At 41.9% G+C, this 25642-nt stretch overlaps 1 protein-coding gene and 1 non-coding gene across 3 annotated transcripts in view; one reads left to right on the top strand and one right to left on the bottom strand.

Moving 5' to 3' along the window:
• Lrig2 (leucine rich repeats and immunoglobulin like domains 2) overlaps positions 1 to 25415 on the top strand; it is a 57043-nt gene extending 31628 nt beyond the window's left edge. The window contains exons 12-18 of one of the 2 annotated variants that reach the window (XM_051165932.1): positions 10796 to 10959; positions 14321 to 14641; positions 16077 to 16358; positions 17997 to 18446; positions 19549 to 19677; positions 20634 to 20921; positions 25101 to 25415. In XM_051165932.1, coding sequence (XP_051021889.1) covers positions 10796 to 10959; positions 14321 to 14641; positions 16077 to 16358; positions 17997 to 18446; positions 19549 to 19677; positions 20634 to 20921; positions 25101 to 25300 — 1834 coding nt within the window. In that variant the 3' untranslated portion in view covers positions 25301 to 25415. Of the gene's footprint in view, positions 1 to 10795; positions 10960 to 14320; positions 14642 to 16076; positions 16359 to 17996; positions 18447 to 19527; positions 19678 to 20633; positions 20922 to 25100 lie in introns of both variants that reach the window. The other variant, XM_051165931.1, reaches the window with a different exon arrangement.
• On the bottom strand, positions 9522 to 9629 carry LOC127206759 (U6 spliceosomal RNA). The gene has a single exon (XR_007832855.1). It is a non-coding gene; the product is annotated as a U6 spliceosomal RNA (small nuclear RNA).
• Positions 25416 to 25642: the final 227 nt, after the last annotated feature.

The following is a 25642-nucleotide window of genomic DNA, read 5'->3' as shown; positions in this document are numbered from 1 at the left end:
GTGGCTACAAGACTGAAGAAAATGTTTCTCTATCCCCCAACAACCATTAACAGTCTATAAATCCTCAGAGAGGGGCCCCAAGCTTGACAGTCTCCTCCACAGACATCTATGTTTCACCTTGTCCTTCAGGAGTATGTTCCCTGTGCTGAAACTGCATAGAGCCAAACCATACGTATACTGTGAAACTGCTGCTGCAGAATGACAGCGTTCACTTGTCCTTCCATGTCTTGTGCCCTGTTACTGCTTCTTTATCACTTGTGGGTTGGAACTTTGACAAGTTAAAGGAGAGTTATTTAAACCCAGCCACTGTAACACTATAGCACGTGATCTAATAATCAACACGCTATTAAATCATTAAGGTGTTCAGCATATACAATATGGATATACTAGAAAAAAAGATGATTTATGTCCTGAATGGATAGTATGAGATTTTTATCTCAGAAATCAAAATGGCACACAATTTCAATTTAGGAATTGTTTACTTTTGTGTTTTTCCACGTAATATTTTTATGTATCATTGACCTCAGGTGATTGAAACTGCAAGAAGCAAGCCGTGGATAAGGCAGATGTACTGTGTTTGTATATAGGTATCTTTCCGTCTTTGTTTTTCAGCGACAGTTTGGATAAAAGTGTAAAGTATAGAAAATAAGTTTTTTGGGAGGCAGAGGCAGGAGGATCTCTGTGTGTTTAAGGCCAGCCTGATCTACATAGTGAATTTCAGGTCAACCAGGGTTACAGCAAGACTTTGTCTCAAAAAAAGTAAATAAGTGAGTTTATGTTAGTGTTTTACTGATTTCAGACTGAAATCTTCAAATGAAAGATGTAATTACTCTGCATTTGTTTAAATAGTAGTTTGTATGTGTTAGATATGAATGTTAAGTATCTTTGATAGTTTTCTGTTTTTGTGTATGTACATGTGTGCATATGTGAGAGTACACAACATGAGTGTTCATTAAGAGGCCAGAAGTTGACATTAGGGGTCTTCTTAGGTTCTTCACCTTATTTTTTTTGTGCCAGGGTATCTCACTGAACCTGGAGGTCTGCCTTGGCTGACCTGGCTGGCCAGCGTGCTCTTGGGGTCTCCCTGCCCCTGTTTGCCCCAGAGAAGCATTACAGATACGTGCAGCCGCACCTGTCTTTCACACTGGGGCCGGAGAACCAGACTCAGATCCTCATACAGAGATCCTACAGCAGCTCCTTCAGCTCCTGAGCCACCGCTAGCCCTGGGATGCTTGCTAGCTCCAGAGCAGGCCTTCTCAGCCTTTGGTCATTTTTTTTTTTTTTTTTTTAGTTTTCGAGACAGGGTTTCTCTGTGTAGCCTTGGCTGTCCTGGACTCGCTTTGTAGACGAGGCTGGCCTTGAACTCACAGCGATCCACCTGCCTCTGCCTCCCGAGTGCTGGGATTAAAGGCACACGCCACCACGCCCGGCTTCAGCCTTTGGTCATGACAGATGTACTCCCCCCATCCCCCAAGACGTGTGTGTGTGTGTGTGTGTGTGTGTGTGTGTGTGTGTGTGTATGTGCGTGTGTGTGTATGTGCGTGTGTGTGTGTGTCTTGCCCTGGCTGTCCTAGAACTCACTCTGTATACCAGGCTGGCCTTGAACTCAGAGATCCGCCTGCCTCTGCCCCCTAAATGTTGGGTTTAAAGGCATGTGCCACCACTGCCCAGCTGCATTACAATTCTTTTATTTATTTTTATTTTTTTTATTAATTTATTCTTGTTACATCTCAATGGTTATCCCATCCCTTGTATCCTCCCATTCTTCCCTCCCTCCCATTTCTCCCTTACCCCCCTCCCCTATGACTGTGCCCGAGGGGGATTACCTCCTTCTTTATATGCTCATAGGTATCAAGTCTCTTCTTGGTTGCATTATAATTCTTAACAGCAAATTTACAGTTATGAAGTAGCAACAAAAATAATGTTATAGTTGGGGGTCACCATAACATGAGGAATTTATATTAAAGGTCACAACATTAGGAAGGTTGAAAAACCACTGCTCCAGATGATGTTGCCAAATTAATGTATAAAATTATTTTATTTAAAGGAATTCTTTTAAAATTATCTCAAGGGGGGAAAAAAAAGAAGGAAGGAAGAAAAGAAAAGAGCTAGTGATGGTGACACAGACCTTTAATCCCAACACTCGGGAGACAGAGGCAGGTGAATGAGTTCAGGGCCAACTGATTTACAGAGTGAGTTCCAGGATAGCAGAGCTATACAAAGCCTGTCTAAAAAACCAAAGTACCAAAACTAAACAACCCAAGAAAAAAAAACTCTCAGAAACATAGAAACATAGCTATGCCTGAATAAGATTAGTGTAATATTGCTTGTTAAACAGCCGTCTTTTCAGAATTGTCAACACTGACTGGGACGCAGACATCTCACTCTGTCTGGGTTTCTGCTCAGCTTGCTATCTTCGCTAGATGTTTGGACTGTGAACTATAGTTTAGCCTGTGAGCAGAATGAACACTAAAATGAGTTATTTGTTGCGCATCAAGTAAGAATAAAAAAAGAATAACGAAGAAAGAAAGTAGTGTGTTTAGTTTTGTAGATGTCTTGTGATACATTTTTCTTTTTTGAGAGTTAAAGGCAGGCCTCACAGATGCTGAGCACATGCTCCACTCTCAGCCTGGAATTCTTTTCCCTGAGACAGCATATGTAGGCCAGCCTTCCTCTTGCCTGAGCCTCCTGAGTGCTGGGATGAACAGCCAGGCACTTTCATATTTAGTTTCTTGTAATATTTTTGACTCCTGCCTTTCTTAGCAGATAATGGTGTTTAACTTTATTAATGTCCCAGGAGATTTTCCATAAGAACCTAAGTTACAATTAAGCACATGTGGGCTGGAGAGATGGCTCAGTGATTAAGAGCACTGGCTGCTCTTCCAGAGGTCCTGAGTTCAATTCCTAGCACTCACATGGTGGCTCACAACCATCTGTAATGGAATCTGATTTCCTCTCCTGGTGTGCATGAAGACAGAAGCACAAGTAAGTCAGGCAGATCTAAGTAAAATAAGTTTATGAATGAACTTCTCAGTAATACTTGTTTTTATCTGTCTATGTAAAACAACCAAGCTATACTACTAAATGAAATGGTGAAATATGTTAACTGAATCAGTCGATTGTTTCAAAGTATAATAAAATTTGAGACATTGTTAAATATTTTCAAATTTATCTACTTTAGATGGCTTAAATTTTATAGGAAACAAAGTATATTTGAGTCTCTTAGTGAGTATGTTCTGGGCTATAGTGAAAAACTGTACTATAACCATATGCTTACGGAAAAAAAATTTTAAATTAATTATTTATTTACTTTAAATCCCACTTATAACCCCCTCCCTCCTCTTTTCCCAGTCTCACCCTCTTTCCCTATTCCTGTATCCCCTCTCCCCTCCTCCAGAAGAGGAGCCTCCCCCACCAGCCCCCATCCCAGTACGTCAAGTCTCATCAGGACTGAGCAATCCTCTACCACAGTGGCCTGTCATGGCAGCCCCACCAGGGGAAAGGGATCACAAAGCATGCAAGAAAGTCCTTGCCAGAGACAGCCCCCAGTCCCTTCCTAGGGCACCCACATGACAACCAAGCTGCCTGTTGGGCACATATGTGTAAGGGGCCTAGGTCCAGTCCATACATGGTCCTTGGTTGGTGTTTAAGTCTTTAAAAGCCATCCCCCCACCATCCCTCACCCCAGGTTAGTTGGCTCTGTTGGTCTTCTTGTGAAGCTCCTGTTCCCTTGGGGTCCTTCTATCTTTCCTCCCAGTCTGTTGCTGGGTGGGGCTTGTCAGAGGACAGCTGTGCTAGGCTTCGCTGTCTACCCCAGGTAGCCACCAAGGGCTTCCAGGGCAGGGATGGGTGGGTCTCTTTGCTGCTAGGTTTGCTGTTGGTCCTGGGCCCACTGGAATGCAGGTAGGGGTGAGGTCTGTCCAGTAGATGGAGGGTGCAGGGAGCCGAGCTTAGCTCACCACTGCTGTGTTTGCCCAGTGGCCTGGTGCAAGCAGTGGGGGGCTCATAGAGATCTCACTTCTTTTCCCCAGGTGGCTACTGAGGGCCTCCAGGGTAAGGATGGGACACTGGACCCAGAGTGGGGTACTCAGGAGACTTGCACTTGCAGAGATTTTTAAATGCTACATTCTAAGTTTAAATTTGATCATCTTAAGATGCTGATATATGACAGTTTACTTTTTGTGTTTGCTTTAAAGTGTCTTAAGTATTCTTTAAACTTATAAGAACTTTTAGTGTTCATATGTATGGGTGTTCACCTGCATGTATATCTGCACCGTGTACATGTCTGCTGTCCAAGGAGAAGATGATGTTGATCGCCTGGAACTCAAGATGGTTGTGAGCCATCAAGTGGGTGTTGGAAACTGAACCTGAGTCCTCTTCAAGAGCAACAAGTGCTCTTAACCTCTGAGCCATTTCTTCAGCCCTGAGTGGGAAGTTTTTACAGGCCAGGCTTGGGTACAATGAACACACTAGTCTATTCTGCACACATTCAGTTGTGGAAACTGGGACATGGCTGCTGCTAACTATAAAGACAGGCTAGGAGACATAATCTAGTCATGTGCTCAGCAAGAAGAAAGATACAAGCATGATTGTAAAGGGGTGGGGTGAGCCTCTCTGGTGTCAGTGGAGGCATGAAGAGGCTTGGATCTCTCAGAACTACAGATACAGGTGGTCATGGGCAGCCATGTGAATGCTGGGAATCGAATCTGGGATCTTTGAGAGCTGGGATGAAGGGTGTGTGCCATCATGCCTGGCTCTAAGTCTTGATGTGAAATTGTAACTTATTCTGGTGTGCCACCGTGCCTTGCTCTAGTTTTGTTTTGTTTTTAACTTTCTACTTTTCATCAGAAATTAAGGTTACTCAGACGCTAATTAATGTATATAAATTAAATAGGAATAATAGTAACAGCAGTTCTGTTTACAGTGTCAACTAATCCTAAAAGCAACAATGCTGTATACAAGGCGAGAGGAATATATTTTTGTAAGAAAAGATACAAAGTACAAGATATTTCTTATTTTTAAGTGTTTTTATTTAAAATTATTCTTTTACATTTTGTGTGTATAGGTGTGTGGGTGTGTGTAGGTGGGTGTGTAGAACAGGGGACAGACAACTTGTGGGGGATCAGTTCTCTCCCACCATATGGATCAAATGCAAGTCATCAAGCTTGGCAGGAGGTACCTTTATCCACTGAGCATCTGACTGGCCCCCAAGATAACATTTGTAAAGTTGAGGGGAAAAAGGAATAAAACGATTGAATAGGTATTAGAAAGTTAGGAAGAGTCTTATGTGGTCAAGCTGGCTGAGTTGAATCAATTTATTCTAATAGTTTTGAAAAAGGGTATTAATAGTAATTATTCTCCTCTACTGTTAAAATGTGTTCTTTTATTAAAAATGGTTTTCTTTTTTTAAAAAATTTTCTTTTTCTTCTTTTTTTTCTTCTTTTTTTTATTAATTTATTCTTGTTACATCTCAATGTTTATCCCATCCCTTGTATCCTCCCATTCTTCCCTCCCTCCCATTTTCCCCTTATTCCCCTCCCCTATGACTGTTCCTGAGGGGGATTACCTCCCCCTGTATATGCTCATAGGGTGTCAAGTCTCTTTTCGGTAACCTGCTGTCCTTCCTCTGAGTGCCACCAGGTCTCCCCCTCCAGGGGACATGGTCAAATGTGAGGCACCAGAGTTCGTGTGAAAGTTATATCCCACTCTCCACTCAACTGTGGAGAATGTTCTGACCATTGGCTAGATCTGGGTAGGGGTTTAAAGTTTACCACTTGTATTGTCCTTCGGTGGTGCCTTAGTTTGAGCGGGACCCCTGGGCCCAAATCTGCCTATCATAATGTTCTACTTGTAGGTTTCTAGGACCCTCTGGATCCTTCTACTTTGCTATTCTCCCATGCTTCTCTCATTTAGAGTCCCAATAGGATGTCCTCCCCTCTGTCCCAGTTTCCTGGTAAGTGAAGGCTTTCGTGGGACATCCCCCTTGGGTTAGTATGCAGCTATAAGTGAGTATATACCATTTGAGTCTTTCTGCTTCTGGGTTAACTCACTCATTATGATCATTTCTAGCTCAGTCCATTTATCCACAAATTTCGGGAATTCCTTGTTTTTAATAGCTGAGTAGTATTCCATAGTGTATATGTACCACAGTTTCTTTATCCATTCTTCTACTAAGGGACACTAAGACTGTTTCCATGTTCTGGCTATTATGAATAAGGCTGCTATGAACATAGTTGAACAAATTTTCTTGTTGTGTGCTGGAGAATCTTCTGGGTATATTCCAGGGAGTGGAATAGCTGTGTCTTGAGGAAGCCCTATTCCCATTTTTCTGAGATAGCACCAGATAGCTTTCTAAAGTGGCTGTACTAGTTTGCATTCCCACCAGCAATGAAGGAGTGTTCCTCTCTCCCCACATCCTCGCCAGCATGTGGTGTCACTTGAATTTTTGATCTTAGCCATTCTGATGGGTGTAAGATGGAATCTCAGAGTTGTTCTGATTTGCATTTCCCTGATGACTAAGGAGGTTGAGCATTTCTTTTAAGTGTTTCTCAGCCATTTGATATTCCTCTGTTGAGAATTCTCTGTTTAGTTTCAAGCCCCATTTCTCAATTGGGTTATTTGGTTTGGTGGTGTTTAATTTCTTGAGTTCTTTATATATTTTGGATATTAGACCTTTGTCAGATGTAGGGTTGGTGAAGATCTTTTCCCAGTCTGTAGGCTGTCGCTTTGTTCTCTTGACAGTGTCTCCTGCCTTACAGAAGCTTCTCAGCCTCATGAGGTCCCATTTATTAATGGTTGACATTAAGGCCTGGGCCGTTGGTGTTCTGTTCAGGAAGTTGTCTCCTGTGCCAATATGTTCCAGGCTCTTCCCCACTTTTTCTTCTAAGTGACTTAGTGTCTCCGGTTTTATGTTGAGGTCTTTAATCCACTTGGGTTTGAGTTTTGTGTAAGGTGACAAATATGCGTCCAGTTGCATTTTTTTACACATAGACCTCCAGTTAGACCAGCACCATTTGTTGAAGATGCTATCCTTTTTCCATTGAATGGATTTGGCTTCTTTGTCAAAAATCAAGTGACCATATGTGTGTCGATTCATATCTGGGTCTTCGATTCGATTCCACTGATCAAGCAGCCTGTTGCTGTGTCAGTACCATGCTGTTTTAATTACTATTGCTTTATAGTACAGTTTGAGATCAGGTATGGAGATTCCTCCAGAGCACCTTTTATTGTACAAGATTGTTTTAGCTATTCTGGGTTTTTTGTTTTTTCCATTTGAAGTTCACAATTGAACTTTCAATGTCTTTAAAAAATTGTGTAGGTATTTTGATAGGGATTGCATTGAATCTATAGATTGCTTTTTGGTAGGATGGCCATTTTTACTATGTTAATTCTCCCGATTCATGAGCAAGGAAGATCATTCCATCTTCTCAGGTCATCTTCAATCTCTTTCTTCAGAGTTTTGAAATTTTTTTCAAACAAGTCCTTCACTTGCTTAGTTAGAGTAACTCCTAGATATTTTATATTGCTTGTGGCTAATGTGAAGGATGTGGTTTTCCTAATTTCTTCCTCTGCAAGCTTGTCATTTGTGTATAGGAAGGCTACAGACTTTTTTGAGTTAATTTTGTATCCAGCCAATTTGCTGTAGGAGTTCTCTGGTGGAATTTTGAGGGTCACTTATGTACACTATCATATCATCTGCAAATAGGGATAATTTGACTTCCTCCTTTCCCATTTGGATACCCTTGATCTCCTTTTGTTGTCTTATTGCTCTGGCTAGAACTTCAAGTACTATACTGAAGAGATATGGAGAGAGTGGGCAGCCTTTGCCTTGTTCCCGATTTTAGAGGAATTTCCTTGAGTATCTCACCATTTACTTTGATTTTGGCTATTGGCTTGCTGTATATAGCCTTTATTATGTTGAGGAAAGTGCCTTGTATCCCCGATCTCTCTAAAACTTTAAACATGAATGGGTGTTGGATTTTATCAAATGCTTTCTCTGCATCTAAAGAGATGATCATGTGGTTTTTTATTTTCAGTTTGTTTATATGGTGGATTACATTGATGGATTTCCGTATATTAAACCATCTCTGCATGCCTGGAATGAAGCCTACTTGGTCATGATGAATGATATCTTTGATGTGTTCTTGTATTCGTTTTGCAAGTATTTTATTTAGTATTTTTGCATTGATGTTCATAAGAGAAATTGGTCTGAAATTCTCTTTCTTTGTTGAGTCTTTTTGAGGTTTAGGTATCAATGAGACTATGGCCTCATAGAATGAATTTGGTAATGTTCCATCCATTTCTATCGTTTGGAGTAGCTTGAATAGTATCGGTATTAGCTCGCCCTTGAAGGTCTGGTAGAATTCTGCACTGAAACCATCTGGCCCTGGGCTTTTTTTTTTTTTGGTTGGGAGACTATCAATGATTGCTTCTATTTCTGTAGGGGAAATGGGACTATTTAGCTTGTTTATCTGTTCTTCACTCAACTTTGGCAAGTGAAATTGATCAAGAAAATCATCCATTTCCCTTAGATTTTAGAATTTTGTGGTGTATATGCCTTCAAAATAGGATCTTATGATTCTTTGTATTTCTTCAGTGTCTGTTGTTATGTTTCCCTTTTCATTTCTGATTTTGTTGATTTCAATACTGTCTCTCTGCCTTTTAGTTAGTTTGGCTAACGGTCTGTCTATCTTGTTGATTTTCTCAAAAGAACCAGCTCTTGGTTTTGTTGATTCTTTGGACTGTTTTCTTAGTTTCTAATTTGTTAATTTCAGCCCTGAGTTTGATTATTTCCAGACGTCTACTCCTCTTGAGTGTTTCTGCTTCTTTTTTTTTCTAGGGCTTCCAGTTGTGTCATTAAGATGCTTATGTGAGATGTTTCCAATTTCTTTTTAAAGGCACTTAGTGCTATGAATTTTCCTCTTAGCACTGCTTTCAATGTATCCCACAAATTTGGGTATATTGTTCCTTTATTTTCATTGAATTTCAGAAACTCCTTGATTTCTTTCTTTCTTTCTTCCCTGACCCAGGTGTCATTTAGCAGAGAGTTGTTTAGTTTCCACGTACGTGTAGGCTTTTTGTTATTTCTGTTGTTGTTGAATTGCAGCCTAAGAGCATGGTGATCTGATAGGATACAAGGTATTATTTTAATCCTCTTGTATCTATTGAGGCTTGCTTTGTGATCTATGATGTGATCAATTTTGGAGAAGGTTCCATGGGGTGCAGAGAAGAAAGTATATTCTTTCTTGTTTGGGTGAAAGGTTCTATAGATATCTATTAGATCCATTTGACCCATGGCATTGGTTAATGATGTTATTTCTCGGCTTAGTTTCTGTTTCAATGACTTATCCTTCAGTGAGAGCAGGGTGTTGAAGTCTCCCACTTTTATTGTGTGGGGATCGATGTGTGGTTTAAGCTTTTTTAGCAGATCTTTTACAAATGTGGGTGCCCTTGTATTGGGAGCATAGATGTTCAGAATTGTGATGTCATCTTGGTTGACTTTACCTTTGATGAGTATGAAGAAAAATATGGAACGCTTTACGAATTTGCGTGTCATCCTTGTGCAGGGGCCATGCTAATCTTCTCTGTATCATTCCAATTTTTAGTATATGTGCTGCCGAAGCGAGCACTAAAAATTTTATTAATTTATTCAGATTACAACTCAATTGTTATGTCATCACTTGTATCCTCCTCTTCCTCCCCATCCCACTTTCACCCTATTCCCCTCCCCTAGGTCTATGACCGAGGGGGACCTCCTCCCCCACAAAAATGGTTTTCTTAGGTCCATCTGTCATCTGTTGATTTGTTTTGTCTGTTCTGACTCCTCCCTTGTCTTTCTCTCCCACTTTCAAGATTGGATAGATTGTAGGATTTATAAGTGCTAAGTATATTCTGTAGCACTGAGCCAGCCACACCTCCAGCCCTCATTTCTTTTTCTTAATAACTATAATTGACCAGGCAGGCCTAAAAACTCATATATATGTATACATGTACATACACACATACATACACGCATGCACGCACGCACGCATATCCTTCCCTTTTTAGACCCCTCATCCCAAATAAAAAATCATATGTGTCAGTGTTTATCTGGGATTGTACATTTGAGGCTGGCCTGGGTAGTATAGTAACTCTGTCTCAAAACAGTCCTCCCACAAACAAACAAACAAACAAACAAACATGTATGTATTTCATTCCATTGCAATGGCTCTTTACCTGTCTTTAATTTAAAATGGTTCTCTTGTCCTTCAGTCTGTTTTGATGTTTTTAATAATACTAACATATTATGGCTATTTGTCTAATTTTGTTATAATTAGATGAACATGGGGCTGGAGAGATGGCTCAGAGGTTAAGAGCACTGTCTACTCTTCCAGAGGTTCTGAGTTCAATTCCCAGCAACCACATGGTGGCTCACAACCATCTAAACCCTATAATCCCCTCTTCTGGCATGCAGGTATACATGTAGGTAGAGCACTCATATACATAAAAAAAATAATTAGATGAACATTTTTAGACTTAATCATGTATTATTTTATGTATATGAATGCTCTGTCTTTATGCATATTAGAAGAGAGAATCAGATTCCATTACAGATGGTTGTGAGCCACCCTGTGGTGCTGGGAATTGAACTCAGGCCCTCTAGAAGAGCAGCCAGGGCTTTTAACAGCTGAGCCATCTCTCTAGATCAGGTGAACATTTTTTGACAGGTAAATACATCAATGTGTAGCAAGGTTATACTGAAGAAACTACAACAAAGCTAAAATTAAAGGTTCTTTTCCTGGTTTTCTTTCTGCAGTGTTCTGAACACAAGCAGTTTGCTCTGCGATTGTCATTTGAAGTGGCTACTTCAGTGGCTGGTGGATAACAACTTTCATCATTCTGTGAATGTAAGCTGTGCACATCCTGAATGGTTAGCAGGGCAAAGCATCCTGAGTGTGGACCTCAAAGATTTTGTCTGTGGTTTGTATTTCTGCTTTTAAATTTTGAATTTCTCTTAACTGTTGTAACAACAAAAGGAAAGGGATGAAACAATAACAACAACAATACCTGAAATGGTCCTCGGCCAGCATACCTGTGTCCTTTGTTGCTCTCCAAACCCGTCTCAGTGATTACTTAATACAGGCTATATTTTGTGTTTTTTGGCTTAGTGTTTCATAACATTGTTTCTCTCTCTCTCTCTCTCTCTCTCTCTCTCTCTCTCTCTCTCTCTCTGTCTTTTCGTCTTAACTCAATGCTGCTTTCTCATTGGCTTTGAGTGATCATTTTCAGTGGCAGTGTGAATGTCTGCCTTAATTCGAGGGGAATTATTAACTCTAGGATACATAACAGACTTCTGAGTCAATATGTTTTTTTTTTAATGTGAAGACAGTATATTCTGAAAAAAATTGAAAAAGCATTAGTTTATGTGGCCATCAGCAATGGTGTAATTATAAAAGTGTAATAGGATGTGTTTGTAATGACCACTTTCATTGTTTGGATGTAGTTTCCTGGTAAAAGGACAGACAATTTGGGATAGTCAGTTCTCTCTTTCCATCATGAGAGTTCAAGAGAGCAAACTCATGTCATTAGGCTTTATGGCAAATTCTTTTATCCACTGAGCCATTTCACTGGCCTTAATGGAATTTCTTTTTTCTTTTTTAATATTAATTTATTTTTATTTCATGTATATAGGTGTTTTGCATGCATGTCTATGCACTGTGTTTGTGTAGTGCCCAAGGAGGTCAAAAGAGGGCGTCGGCTCCTCTGGAACTAGAGTTGCAAAAGGTTGTAACTTCTGATGTGCAAGGAACTGAACCTGGGTCCTTTGTAAGAATAGCCCGTGCTCTTAACTGTACTTGAACCCCTTTATGCAATTTCTTAAGACTCAAAGTGGTCAGGCAATGGTGGCACATACTTTTAATCCCAGCACTCAGGAGGCAGAGACAGGCAGATCTCTTAGTTTGAGGCCAGCCTGGTCTAAGAGTGATTTCCAGGACAGCGAAAGCTACACAGAGGAACTTTGTCTTGAAATGAAACAAGAAAGACTTAAAGTGGCAGCAAATCTTTGAGACAGAAGAGATAGTCATAGATGGTATGTCCTGAATATAATGTTTTTGAGTTTTTCAAGATCGGTTTCTCTGTGTACCCTTGGCTATCCTGGAACTCTCTTCTCTGTAGATTAGGCTAGCCTCAAACTCACAGAGATCTGCCTGACTGCCTCCCAAGTGCTGGGATTAAAGGCTTGCACTACTACCAACTGTATAGCTTTCTTTCTCAACTTGGGAAATTTTTCTTTTATACTTAAATCTTTACAATGGTTTGAGTTCTGCTTACACACATTCCCTTTTGGCTTACTTTTAAAAGTTTGTTTGTTTGTTTATTTATTTATTATGTATACAGTGTTCTGTCTGCATGTACACCTGCTCTCCAGAAGAGGGCACCAGATCACATTATAGATGGTTGTGAGCCACCATGTGGTTGCTGGGAATTGAACTCAGGACCTTTGGAAGAGCAGATGGTACTCTTAACCATTGAGCCATCTCTCTAGCCCCTTGACTTGCTTTTAAATATAAGGCATACTGTGTTTTCATTTGAGACAGGGTCTCACTATGTAGCCCTGGCTGGCCTAAAATTGACTACGCAGACCAGACCAGGTTGGCTTGGAACTCAAGAGATCTGCCTGCCTCTGTCTCCCAAGTGCTGGGTCATAATATATGTTTTATACTATTTCAATTACATCTTTAAAGGCACAGTAGAATGTTACCTGGTTCAGAATTTTTATAGTAGCCTCTCTCTATTTATGAATCCATAGTGCAATAGCCATTTTTCTAATGCCTGGTAATTCTAATCCATTTTTCACTTGTATATATATCTTGTTTGTATCTTCACTATTTTTGTTTTCTCATTTATTTAGTTTACAGCCTGATTGCAGCCCCCTCCCTTCTCTCCATCCAATCTCATTCTCATGCTCCTTCCCCCATCCCTCCTTCTCCTTCTCAAGGAGAGACTCCCCATGGCTACCAACCCACCTGGCACATTAAATTGCAGCAGGACTAAGCACATCCTTTCCCACTGAGGCCAGACTGTGGGAATAGGATCCAAAGGCAGGCCACAGAGTCAGAGACAACCTCTTCTCCAGTTGTTAGGGGACCCACATGATGACCAAGCTGCACATCTGCTATGTTTGTGTAGGGAACGTAGGTCCAGCCCATGCATGCTCTTTGGTTCATGGTTCAGTCTCTGTGAGCTCCCATGGGCCCAGGTTAATTTACTCTGTAGGTCTTCTTGTGTTGTCCTTTACCCCTCTGCTTCCCTCTATCCTTCCCTTCAGTCTTCCACAAGACTCTCTTAGCTCTGCCTGTTGTTTGACTGTGGGTCTCTGTATCTGTTTCCATCAACTGCTGGATGACGCCTCTCAGAAGATAGTTATGCTGGGCTCCTGTCTGCAAGCAAAGCAGAACATCATTAATAGTGTCAAGAGTTGGCTTTCCTATGGGGAGGGTCTGAAGTTGGGCCAGTCGTTGGTTGGCCGTTCCCTCAATCTCTGCTCCGTCTTTATCCCTATACTTCTTGTAGGCAGGACAAATTTTGGGTAGAAGGTTTTATGGGTGGGTGGATGCCCCCCTCCCTCCACTGGAAGTCCCACCTGGCTATAGGAGGTGATGACTTCAGGCTCCATATCCCTTGCTGCTAGAGGCTCATCTAGGACCCCCCCCCCCCATTCCCATCCTCATCCCAACGACCCCGTCCTCCAGTTCCTATCCCAGAAATGCCCTCTGCCAAGTATTCTTCACTATTATAATGTTGAAGCCATGTACTAAGTACTTTCAAGTAGTCTTGAAAAGAGTAGGTTTATATTCTCATTTTCTGTGTTATACAGAAAGGATAGGGATTATTATAAACATTTTACATATGTATCATTATATATGGGACATAAATATCATTATGTATAATGTATATTTATATATGGGATGATAGAATTAGAACTTAACCTTGAAATTCTTATTTAAGGTTTCTGTTCATCCCTACTCCCACCCATTGGTATTGCTTAGGAGATGCAAGAGTCCTCAGGGATGGTGGGAAGAGCTCTGGGTGCAGACATCCAAAACCTGAGGGCCAGCCCACCTGCCACTGCCTGATGCTTTTGAGCAGACTGTTTGAATTCTGGAATTCATTTTCCTTAGCTTTAAGCAAGAGTTTTGATTCTAGCTCTAGAGTCTCCTTCAAAATTAACATAGCCCCTGTGAATGAAACTTACGGTGTTACAGTTTTTTGCTTTAAAATCGGGTCAGAAATAAAATTAAGTAACTGACTTGGCTACTGTTGGATTTATTTCCTTTAGATGATTTTCTGAAGCCTCAGATAAGGACACATCCTGAAAGCACAGTTGCATTAAGAGGTGTTAATGTGACGCTGACATGCACTGCTGTGAGCAGCAGTGATTCACCCATGTCTACTGTATGGCGCAAGGACAATGAGATCCTGTATGATGTGGACATTGAGAACTTCGTTCGCTATCGGCAGCAGGCTGGAGAAGCTCTGGAATATACTAGTGTCTTGCACCTCTTCAGTGTGAACTTCACCGATGAAGGGAAATATCAGTGTATTGTTACTAATCACTTTGGTTCTAACTATTCTCAGAAAGCCAAACTGACGGTGAATGGTAAGGAATTGTGGCACTTGACTTTTAAAATATGTTATTTATTTATTTATATATTTCTAGAATCTACAACATGCCTATGTGGCCAAGCTGATGGGCAAAAGTACTTCGAAGTATTTTTTATATCTAAATTATAAATCATTTGACCAAGAAAATTAGGTCATGCCCCACATTTGGAGGGAGCTCTTAGTGTTAATTTCTCTTGGTTGTGGCACATGGAAGGGGTGAACTTTTGGGTTACCCACCTGTCCTCTGGCCTACATTCTTTGCCCTAGGAGATAGTTTACTTCATTTCTATTTGATGGTCACAGTTTCTTTCCAAAACCACAATTCTCTGAAAACTGATTTTTTTCCCCCTCTAATATTGTTACCGTGTCCTCTAGTACTTCAGTGCTTAAGATATCTCTGGGTCCAGTGGTCTCTATAGCTCTCTGGATATAGTGAGAATCATTTTGAAAATAAAGCTTTCCTAGTGGTTGTAAAACAACTTTTCTAAAGCAGCTTGGTCTATCTGTTGTGTATGAGATTGAATAACTACTGCGTTTTAGGCTGTGTACAACTGAAAGATGTACTTGTGCCCTGCTCCTGTGTTTTGTTTTGTTTTTTAATTTCTAGAATTTTAAAAAAATTCTTATTTTAATTTATGTGCATTGGTTTCAGATCTTGGAGTTACAGACAATTGTGAGCTGCCATGTGGGAGCTGCCATGTGGGTCCTGGGAATTGAACCCGGTTCCTTTGGAAGAGCAGGCATTGCTCTTAACCACTGAGCCATCTCTCCAGCCCCCTCTAGAATTTTTTTTAAGATTTGATTTTATTATTTTATGTGCATGAGTTTTCCTTCATGTATGTCTGCACCACATGCATGACTCGTAGCCACACAGCCCTGAAGAGACATTGATCTTCTATGACTAGAATAAGCAGTTGTGAGCTGCCATGTGGGTGCTGAGAATTGATCCCGAGTCCTGCAGCAGCAGTAAGTGCGCCTAACCACTGAGACAGCTCTCCAGCTCCACACCCCCTCCTGTGTTTCTTAAATGAGATTTTTAGAGCATAATTTTCTTTTTGACAGAATTCTCTTGGTGTCTGTTGATATTAGATTGGGAAGTGTCATTTGTCTCTCTTAAGTGAAAGAATAATATTAAATACCACGTTCTAAACTGGCATTCAGAAAAGTTTTTGGCTTTGATTTCCTTCTTCCCATCAGCATGGTCAGATGGGCAGGGCATGCATTCTAGAAATACTGTGTTGCTGTGCTCCACACACCGAGGGGCTGGTGGGAAAGATGGTCTCAAATGCTGTGCTCTTGGTCAGTCCAAAGAATATGGTTTCTCAAAGAATTGGAGCATTTTACATCAGAATTCTGCCTGCTAGATGATCAGATCTGTGTGTTTGCATGCTTTCCTTTTGCCTACTTTGTCTGTACTGTGTTTGGAACAGAGATGCCGTCTTTTCTGAAAACGCCGATGGATCTCACTATTCGCACTGGTGCCATGGCAAGATTAGAATGTGCTGCAGAGGGGCACCCTGCACCTCAGATTTCCTGGCAAAAGGATGGTGGTACTGACTTTCCTGCAGCCCGAGAAAGACGCATGCATGTCATGCCTGAGGATGATGTCTTCTTCATTGCCAACGTGAAGATAGAAGACATGGGAATCTACAGCTGCATGGCACAGAATATAGCAGGAGGCCTCTCAGCAAATGCCTCGCTCACCGTGTTAGGTACGTGTACTTTGTTAGGACCCCTGCTTTACTGGAGCGTTAGACTTAACCCATGGCCTTGAAAGGCAAGAAAAACAATTTGGAGGTTATGGGGTTCCCCCTCACACCTAGACAGGGTTTCTCTGTGTAACCCTGGCTGTCATGGAGTTCACTCTGTAGACCAGGCTGGCCCCAAACTCACAGAGATCTGCCTGCCTCTGCTTCCTAGGTGCTGGGATTAAAGATGTGTGCCACCACATCCAGGCTTACAATGCTATAGAGGGTTATGTCAGCTGAGGGTATTCTTAGGTCAAATGACCTAAATGTTGAAACATGCTCAGGGCACAATCTTTATGTCAAATTTCAGATCCCTTTGTTCTTTTATGTTTTCTCTGTAATGTTTTAATTTGTATATTGTTGAGTTTTTTGTTTGTTTGTTGTTGTTTTTAACTGTTCAATGAGTTTGTATTGGGAGTTCTGTCTTTCCTAGAAGGATCCCAATCATTTGATACAGCCACATATAAAGCCCACGAAAGTTTATCTTTTCTCTAATTAAAAAAATTAATATAAAAATGAATCCTCTTTTGGTTAGATTTTCTATCTAACTAGATAATCTTAATATTAGTACTTAAATTTTTTTTTTCCTCCATGATTGGCATTGTGGTACACTCTTATAATCCCAGTATATTCATAAGGCACACACACACAGGGGCAGGAGGATTACAGCAAGTTCAAGGGCAGTGAGTTTTAGGTCATCTGGGGCTACATAGCAAGAATATATCTCTCAAAAGTTAGAAAAGAAAAAAAGTGCTTTCCTGGAAAAATTTCATGACTAGTATTTTGTTTTTATTCATTTTTGTTTTTTGAGACAGGGTCTCATGTAGCAGGGTTGGACTTGAAACTGCCTTCACCTCCCTCTGCTTTCCAAGTGCTGGGATTATGGGTGTGTGCCACCATGTTTCTTTTTGTAACTCAAATCCAAGGCAAATTAATGCTGTCTAGGCCTCTGTGTTCTTAGGTATAAGAGTTTTGTGGGGTTTCAACTCTTCTTTATCCTCCTTCTCTTTCTCTTTTTCCTCCTCTCCTTCCCTCTCTACTTCCTCCTCCTCCTCCTTCTTTCTTCTTCTTCTTTTTAAAAATTTTTTATTTTTATTTTATTTTATTTTATTTTTAAGATAAGATCATTCTCACTCTGTAACCCAGGTTGGCCTGGGTTGTGTTAGCAACTCTGACTTGGCTGTCAAAACCTTTCAAAGAAGTTTGTTAACTTGGAGCCTGTGGGAGAGGGATCAAGAGCTGTAGGTCAGCTTGGGTTGTATAGTTGAGCGCCTGCCTCGGAAGCAGTGAGACCCCAGCATGCACTTGGTGTTCTGCCTGGCTCGTACCCTGGCCCTCTTACTTTATTTTTGAGACAAGGTCTTATTGAGTTGCCCAGGTAGCTGTAAACTTGTGCTCCTTTTGCTTTGGCTTCCTGAGTAGAGTAGATAGAATTACGGCCATGCATCCCCACAGCCAGTTCACATTTAGATTTTGTGTTTCTGAAACATTAACTGTTAACTCTTTTTAAATTACACATTTCATCATACTTTTAGTACTTTAATTCTATAGGGTTTAGGGTATACATTTCCTAACATAGTAATTTTAATCATTTTCCATTAGAGACACCCTCATTTATGAGACCTCTGGAGGACAAGACTGTCACCCGAGGTGAAACAGCAGTATTGCAGTGCATAGCTGGAGGGAGTCCTGCTCCTCGCCTCAATTGGACCAAAGATGATGGGCCACTCCTAGTAACAGAACGGCACTTCTTTGCTGCAGCCAATCAGCTTCTCATCATTGTAGATGCTGGGCTAGAAGATGCTGGAAAATATACCTGCATTATGTCTAATACTCTTGGGACAGAACGGGGACATATTTACTTAAATGTCATTTCATCCCCCAACTGTGACTCTTCTCAGAGTAGCATTGGGCATGAAGATGATGGTTGGACCACAGTTGGCATTGTCATCATTGTTGTGGTCTGCTGTGTTGTGGGGACCTCTTTGGTTTGGGTCATTGTTATTTATCACATGAGAAGGAAAAATGAAGACTACAGTATCACAAACACAGGTAAGTGGTACCCAAAGGACACATGGCGTGTTCTAAGGAATGTAGGATTTAGTAGAAAATTAAAAAGCTGGAGTACTGTGACTGGTTACTTGATACGAGATGTCAGGAAGTTTTTCTGCAAAATACCCAGCTTTCTTGAGATAACAGAGCCTATCTGGGGAAATAGTTTTAAAAATTTGTATATACTGTATATGCTTCTCCCTAAATTTAGCTTTTAGAATTGTATTACCGTATATTTTCTTTCCTTTTTCTTTTTTCTTTTCTTTTCTTTTCTTTTTTTTTCTTTTTTTTCTTTTCTTTCTTTTTTTTTTTTTTTTTTTGAGACAGGATTTCTTTGTGTACCCCTGGCTATCCACACTTGTTCTGAAGACCAACCTGGTTTTAAACTCAGATAGATACCTTCCATCTGCCTCCAAAGCACTAGGATTAAGGACATCTGTCACCATTCCTAGCTTGTTCTTGAGAGGATCTCAATCTATAGCCCTGAAACTTACAAACTGGCCCTGAGTTTGCAGTGCTCCTCTGCCTCCAACTCCTGTATGTTGGATTACAGGTGTGGTGAGCCATGCCTAGCTGGGTTCTGTTTTGTTTTGTTTTGCACTTCATTTCTTTAGAGCCTATGGTTCATTTCTGTCATAGTTTTGTTGTAAGGAAGAGTCAAACTCTTGTTAGTGAGTTGGTCTTTACTCCATTCACCCAGGGATCCGTAAGAGAAGGTGTCCAGGTAGAGGAATTGTGAAAGTGTAGCTGTAGATAAGATTTTCATCTTCAGGTTTTTTCTCTTTTGGTACCCCCTCACCATAGCCCTTTGTCAGTGATTCTGGGCACTGAACCCACAGCCTGTACATGTTAGGCAAGTACTTTACCACTTTGCTGCACGTATGTCAAGTAATTCTTCTAAAATGAAACTCTGAGAAGAACTTTAGTTTAAAAAAAAATTATGGGAAGGGAAGTATGAAGAGCTATTGGGGTCTCAAGTCCGCCATTTTCTAGGCCAGCGTCAAAGGGAACACATTATAAATTGCCTTCTGATGTTGACTTCAACTGCCTGAGTTTGAGAGTTACAGATGTCTCTTTACAGAGGAGCTTAATTTGCCTGCAGACATTCCCAGCTATTTGTCTTCCCAAGGAACACTGTCTGAACCTCAGGAAGGCTACAGCAACTCTGAGGCAGGCAGTCATCAGCAACTTATGCCTCCTGCCAATGGATACATACACAAAGGCACCGACGGTACGCACTTAATGTTCATAGTTACAATTTCTGCCTGCTCTATTGGGTTTATTGTTCAGTAGTCCTCATTAGCCTAAGTCAATATCTTAATATAAATCACTTAGAACATTTAACTTTGCAAAATAGAATGAAAATTGAGTGTAGTCTTAACCAGAGAAGAAGGCTGTCTTACAAAAGGAAACACATCAGCCTTAAACAGGGATTGAAGGACATAGCTGAGATTCCTGGATCTCTATCATGACAGGAAATGATGCTCTGGAAACTCTTAGAGAGGAGCATCATAGAGATAACACCCAGAAGCATTTGGTCCTCCTGCTGACAGGTAGATACTAAGTAACATTTAAAGGGCAAAATGACTCTCAGCCTATAAAGGAGAACTTCAGAGGGCTATAAAATGTCCTCTAATAAAGGGAACAGGACCTCCTTTGCCCATCTCCCCTCACAACCTCACTTCTGTAGAAAGTGAGACATAGGAGGATGGATTTGACTAGGGACAGTTTGAGCAGCTACTGCGACTTAACTCCTTGACTTAGAAAAGTAACTTGGGCTCTCATGTCATGGTAATGCCTTATTTGCTTTAGTTTGCTGAAGCCACACATGTATCTCAGACAGAGGTTCAGGCCTCTCGTGGGTCCCTTGGTTGGAGTTTAGTCTTTCTAGGCTAGACAGAGATCTAGCATTAGAATGGAAGAGCACGAGTTCTGAAGCCGAGTGCTTAGGGTTAAGTTTCAGCTTTTCCTCCCATCACAACTGTCTGTGACGTGGAAAGGAGACTTGCATCTACTTCATGGGGGTGTTGGGAGGAGTAAATGAGCTAATTCGCATAAAGACTTTGGCATTTCACCTCGTATATAAAGTAAGTGTGCAGTAAATGTTACAGCTGTTGAAGAAAGTTGATTATTCCAAAACTATTCCTTAACAGAAAAGCATTTGGATTCTTTCCCTGTTGTTGCTAGGTGGCACTGCTACCCGAGTGATCTGTTCAGATTGTTATGACAATGCCAACATCTATTCGAGGACCAGAGAATACTGTCCATACACTTTTATTGCTGAGGAGGATGTTTTAGATCAGACACTCTCAAGCCTCATGGTCCAGATGCCCAAAGAGACATTTTTGTCGCATCCTCCCCAAGATGCTGCTAATCTGGAGAGTCTGATACCATCAGCAGAGAGAGACCTGTCTGCCTTTCCCACCAACCACGAGAGGATGAACGAGAACCTTCCCTTCTCACAGATGAGCAGTGGTAATGTAATGCTTTAGATTTCACTTGCATATGATCTGCCCTTCTGTTGTCTGGGTACCACACTCATGTAACAGGCAATAAACAAACCAGCGTACTAGAATAATTGCCATTGTTTATGAATGGCAGCTAGAGGTCTTAGATTTTCTCCCATCTTCATTTAAGTAATGGGGATTTGAAGTGCTAAAAATAGAGCATGAGAAACCTAAAAATGTTTTGTTTGGTTGTTCTTCTGTCAGGCAAACAATCTCAGCTTCATAAAACACTGCTCTTTCTGGACCATGATGGGAACTAGTCTCAAGCTGCTCATCAGCTGTCCTTTCCTCTCAGAGGAGGAACCTGGGGGAGTGAACAGGGCATAGGGCAAATGTTACAGGTTACAGAGGAAGGTAAAGTATAGAGTTGCTTCCAGGGATGGTTCTGGCAGCAATAAATGATCTGACGTGAGACTGAAGATGTGCTCTGTGAGAGACCAGTTCTAAAGATTTTTCAAGAGGCATAGGTTAGAAAAGTAGTCTCTTAGCTTTACAGTTAGTGTCATGAAAGAACAAAAGTACATCTTTTAACCTGTGGGATGTCTTCATTTTGAGTCTGGTTTAAGTAAAGAGATGAGCAAATGACAGTGCCATGGTGCATTGTCCATTCTTTGCCTAGAGTACTCTAGTTAATTTTACTCAGAGTGTGCTAGGGTTTATTAGCATTACCTTAAGAACTTGTTAGGTGTGCAGTTTTGTTCTCACTCTAGACCTAGTGAATCTAAATCTAAATTTTAATAGGGTCCAAAGATTATTTGTATAGTTTTTTTGTTTGTTTTTTTTAAACAGTGTCATGCTCAAATTCACTAGCAACTCTCCTACCTTAGCCTTCCAACTGCTGAGATCCCAGGCAAATGCTGGGGTTATGGGCATGATCCACTCCACTTGGCTTGTATTAATTTTGGGTTTGTTTTATGTGTAATGTGTATATGCATGTATGTGCTTGCAGGCACATTCATGAGGCTTCAGACACATGCATGGGGAGAGCAAAGGAGAATGTATAGAGTCATTCTTTTTCACCCTATTTGTTGAGACAGAGTCACTTTGTAAGCCTGAAGATTGCTGTTAAGGAAGACTGACTGGCTAGCAAGCACCTGGGATGATCTTGTCACTGCTCCTCAGTGCTGGAGCTACAGTCATACATGGCCTTGCCTGGCTTTTTATGAGTGCTGGCAATTTGAACTCAGCTCCTCTTGCTTTTACAACAAGCCTTCTACTACCGAACCATATCCTCAGCCACAACATGCATATTAAATCTTGAGAAATCAGCTGGGCAGAGGCAAATGGATCATTGTGAGTTCAAGGCCAGCCTGGTCTACAGAGCAGGTCCAGGACAGCCAAGGCTACACAGAGAAACCCTGTCTCAAAACCAACTAAACAAACAAACAAACAAAAATCTTGAGAAATCATGCCCTAGCTTATATTCTAGGTGAGTTCTGCTTTTATTTGTGAGTTTGTTTCCAGAATGTTAGACTAGCTTTTCCCAAAGTATGCTCTGCCCCAACCCCATGTGTTTATCATCTTTTCAGTTCTTTAACAATACCTGAACCCAGGTTCAGTTCCCAGCATCAATATGGTGGCTCACAGCCATCTATAACTATAGTTCCTGGAGATTTAATGCCCTCTTCTGACTTCTACTGGTGCCAGGCACATGTGGTGCACAGACACACTGGCAAACCACATTAAAAAAAAAATTAAATATATTTAAAGAAGTAGCAGCTATATTAAACCAGTGATTATTATCTGTATGTCATGAAACTGTCACTACAATGTCTTTTTTTTATTCCTTTTCCATATGTCTAGAATTTTGTACTCTGTTTTGATCTTAGTTAGGGTTTCTATTACTGTAGTGAAACACCATGACCAAAGCAAGTTGGGGAAGAAAGTTTTCTTCTGCTTACACTTCCAGATAGTAGTTGATCATCAAAAGCAGTGACCTGGAGGAGGCGCTAATACAGAAGGGATGCTGCCTCCTGCCCTCCGCCTGCTTTCTTATAGCACCCAGGACCCACCAACCAAATGGGCCCTCCCCCCATCAATTACTAATTAAGAAATGCCTCACAGGCTTGCTTATAGCCTAATCTTTTTTTGTTCAATCTTTTATTTTTAAACTTTTTATTGGTTCTTTGTGAGTTTCACATCACGTATCCCAGTTCCACTCATTTCCCTCTCCCCTTGTGTCCATCTTTTGCCCTTGCAACCTCCCCTGCAAAATAACACACACACACACACACACACACACACACACACACACACACACACACACACACACACACGGTGGGCTGGTGGGGTGGCTCAGCACTTAAGAACACTGGCTGCTCTTCCTTAGGTCCTGAGTTCAATTCCCAGCAACCACATGGTGGCTCATGACCTCTTCTGGCATATACATATACATGCAGACAGCATGCTCCTACATTTAAAAAATTAAAAAAGAATGTGTACACAACAAACAAAACAGAAGACCTCAAAGCATAGAAAATGTCTCATCATGGACGCTGTGGTGTGTCATAGTTGTTCCACAGTCTATCCCTCTGTCCACACATCTTCACTTAGAGATGTTTGTTGCAGTGAGTCAGATCTCTACCTTCTGTGACATCATCAATATTGGACCCTCACTGTGTCTCCTCCCCGTTATTGCCCTGGGTCATGGAGATCCTGCAGCTTTGGGTCTGCAGGGCCAGTCCTTTCACGTGCTCTAGCAATTCATAGATGGTGTAGATTTTGGGGTAGGCCAACTTAAGGCCCTGGATCTGGGCCTGGGTGGTAGCTGAGCTGGTCAGCCCGCCAGCTGTCCTGTACCTGAACCACCAGGGTACGCTCTCCAGCACTGTTCCAGCTAGGCCACCCAATGCTGCCATCGGCAGGAGGCAGGATCAACACTTCTGCTCTCATGTCCTTGGGGCCAGCTCATTCCTGTCCACACCTCCAGAGCCAGCTCCCCTGTACTGCCCAGTTACGGCATAGGGCCCCCTCTCTCCAAGTGCTGCAGCAGGCAGGCTGCACCCTCGAGGGTTAGCTCCCCTATGCTTTCACCATCAGAGCCAGCTTCACTGTGTTGCCCAGGTGAGGTTCAGGGCCGATCTCCCAAGTGCTCCAGTCAGTGAAGAGGCTGGGCTAGCTTTTCCACACTCATGCTTTCTGAGTTAACTCTCTCCTGCTCATGCCCTCAGGGCTGGCTCACCCACATCCCTCCCACCAGGGCCAGCTCTGCTATGCTGCTGCTCAGGTTAGGTGCTGCAGAGGGGGAGGGGAGGAGGGGAGCATGAATTGAGTGCTGCAGCCAGCCATAGGCAGGGCCAGCTCTCCCACTCTTGTCACCCTGGGGCCAGCTCTCTCAACTGCCATAGGAGGTGAGGGGTTGTGTGTGTGTGTGTGGGTGGGTGTTGGGCATTACACACACATACTACCTCATGGCAGAAGATGAGTGGCAGGGCCAGCTCTCATGCTCTCACCTTTGGGTCTGGCTCACCTGAGCCTCTTCTCCCCCACCACTAGGGTCAGCTCTGCTGTACTGTCCAGATGAGGTGAACTTTTCCAAGTGCTACAGCTGGTGAGCGGCAGGGCTAGCTCAGTCTTGTGAAGCCATTTTCTTAATTGAGATCTCCTCTGATAACATCAGCCTGTGCCACGTTGTCATAAAACTAGCCAACACAGTTCTTTGCAGAAAAGCTAGTAAGAAACAGGTGAAAAAGAACAGCAAGATTTCAGAAATCAGCTTGTTAGGTCTGTTGAATATAAAGGTTTGGTAGTTTGTGGTTCGAGTTTTTATTTTGTTGCTCTTAATGTTGGCATTGTGACCTTGGTGTCCTTATCAAGCATGCTGGGTGCCTGTGTTTCTTTGAGGATTGGGTTAAAAGGATACCAAGGGGCTGGGCTGGAGAGATGACTAAGGGGTAAAACGGGCATTTGTTGCATATGTGAGTTTGATTCCCAGCACCTGCATGGCAGCTCACAACCATCTGGAACTCCAGTTCCAGGAGATCCAATGCCTTTTTCTGGCCTCTTTAGGCACCAGACACACATGTGATACACAGACATACATTCAGGCAAAATACCCATACACTTTGGGGTGGGGGGAAGCATTTCAGGCTTTAGGAAATTTTGAAGTTTCAACTGTCACTGATGATATTTCTTGTCTCATTCTCAGAAATATTTCAGCGGCCTCTGTGGAACACGAACAGAGAACTGGGCCTACTTCCTTTTCCCCAGCAGCCTGTCCTTGAGTCACCACAGCTGGCAGAGAGGGATCCAAACTGCTCTCCACCTGTGTCTTGCCACAGGTTACATGATCACGCTTTTGATTTTAGTAGGACTCGGAACATTCAGGATGGTGGTGAGGGCACATGAAGCTCGTCCAGGACGAAGTCCGAGTGGAGACTCAAGTTAGTTAATTTACTACCTCAGAATTGAGAAGAACCCCCAAAGTCAGCAATTGCAGCACTCTTTGCTTCAACCTGCATCTGACCAGTAGCCCTGAGGCTTGTTTGGGCTTACACCTGGCAAAGAGAGGCAGTGGCTGACAGAAGTGCACCACAGAAATGTGCACCGCATTGAAAGTACAGAGCCCTGGCAGAAGACAGTATGGGCAGGTGTCCTTCTTGGCGGCCCCGCAGGGATGTGCCCAGGTGTGTACTGCCTGTCGAGAAGAGCATCATTGCTCATTGGCCTGCTGGGCTGTCCCAGCCCTCA

This window comes from Acomys russatus, chromosome 23, assembly GCF_903995435.1.
Source record: "Acomys russatus chromosome 23, mAcoRus1.1, whole genome shotgun sequence".
Classification (NCBI taxonomy): Eukaryota; Metazoa; Chordata; class Mammalia; order Rodentia; family Muridae; genus Acomys; species Acomys russatus.
The sequence above is the reverse complement of the archived record's forward strand: the minus strand, read 5'-3'. Positions and strand labels throughout refer to the sequence as shown.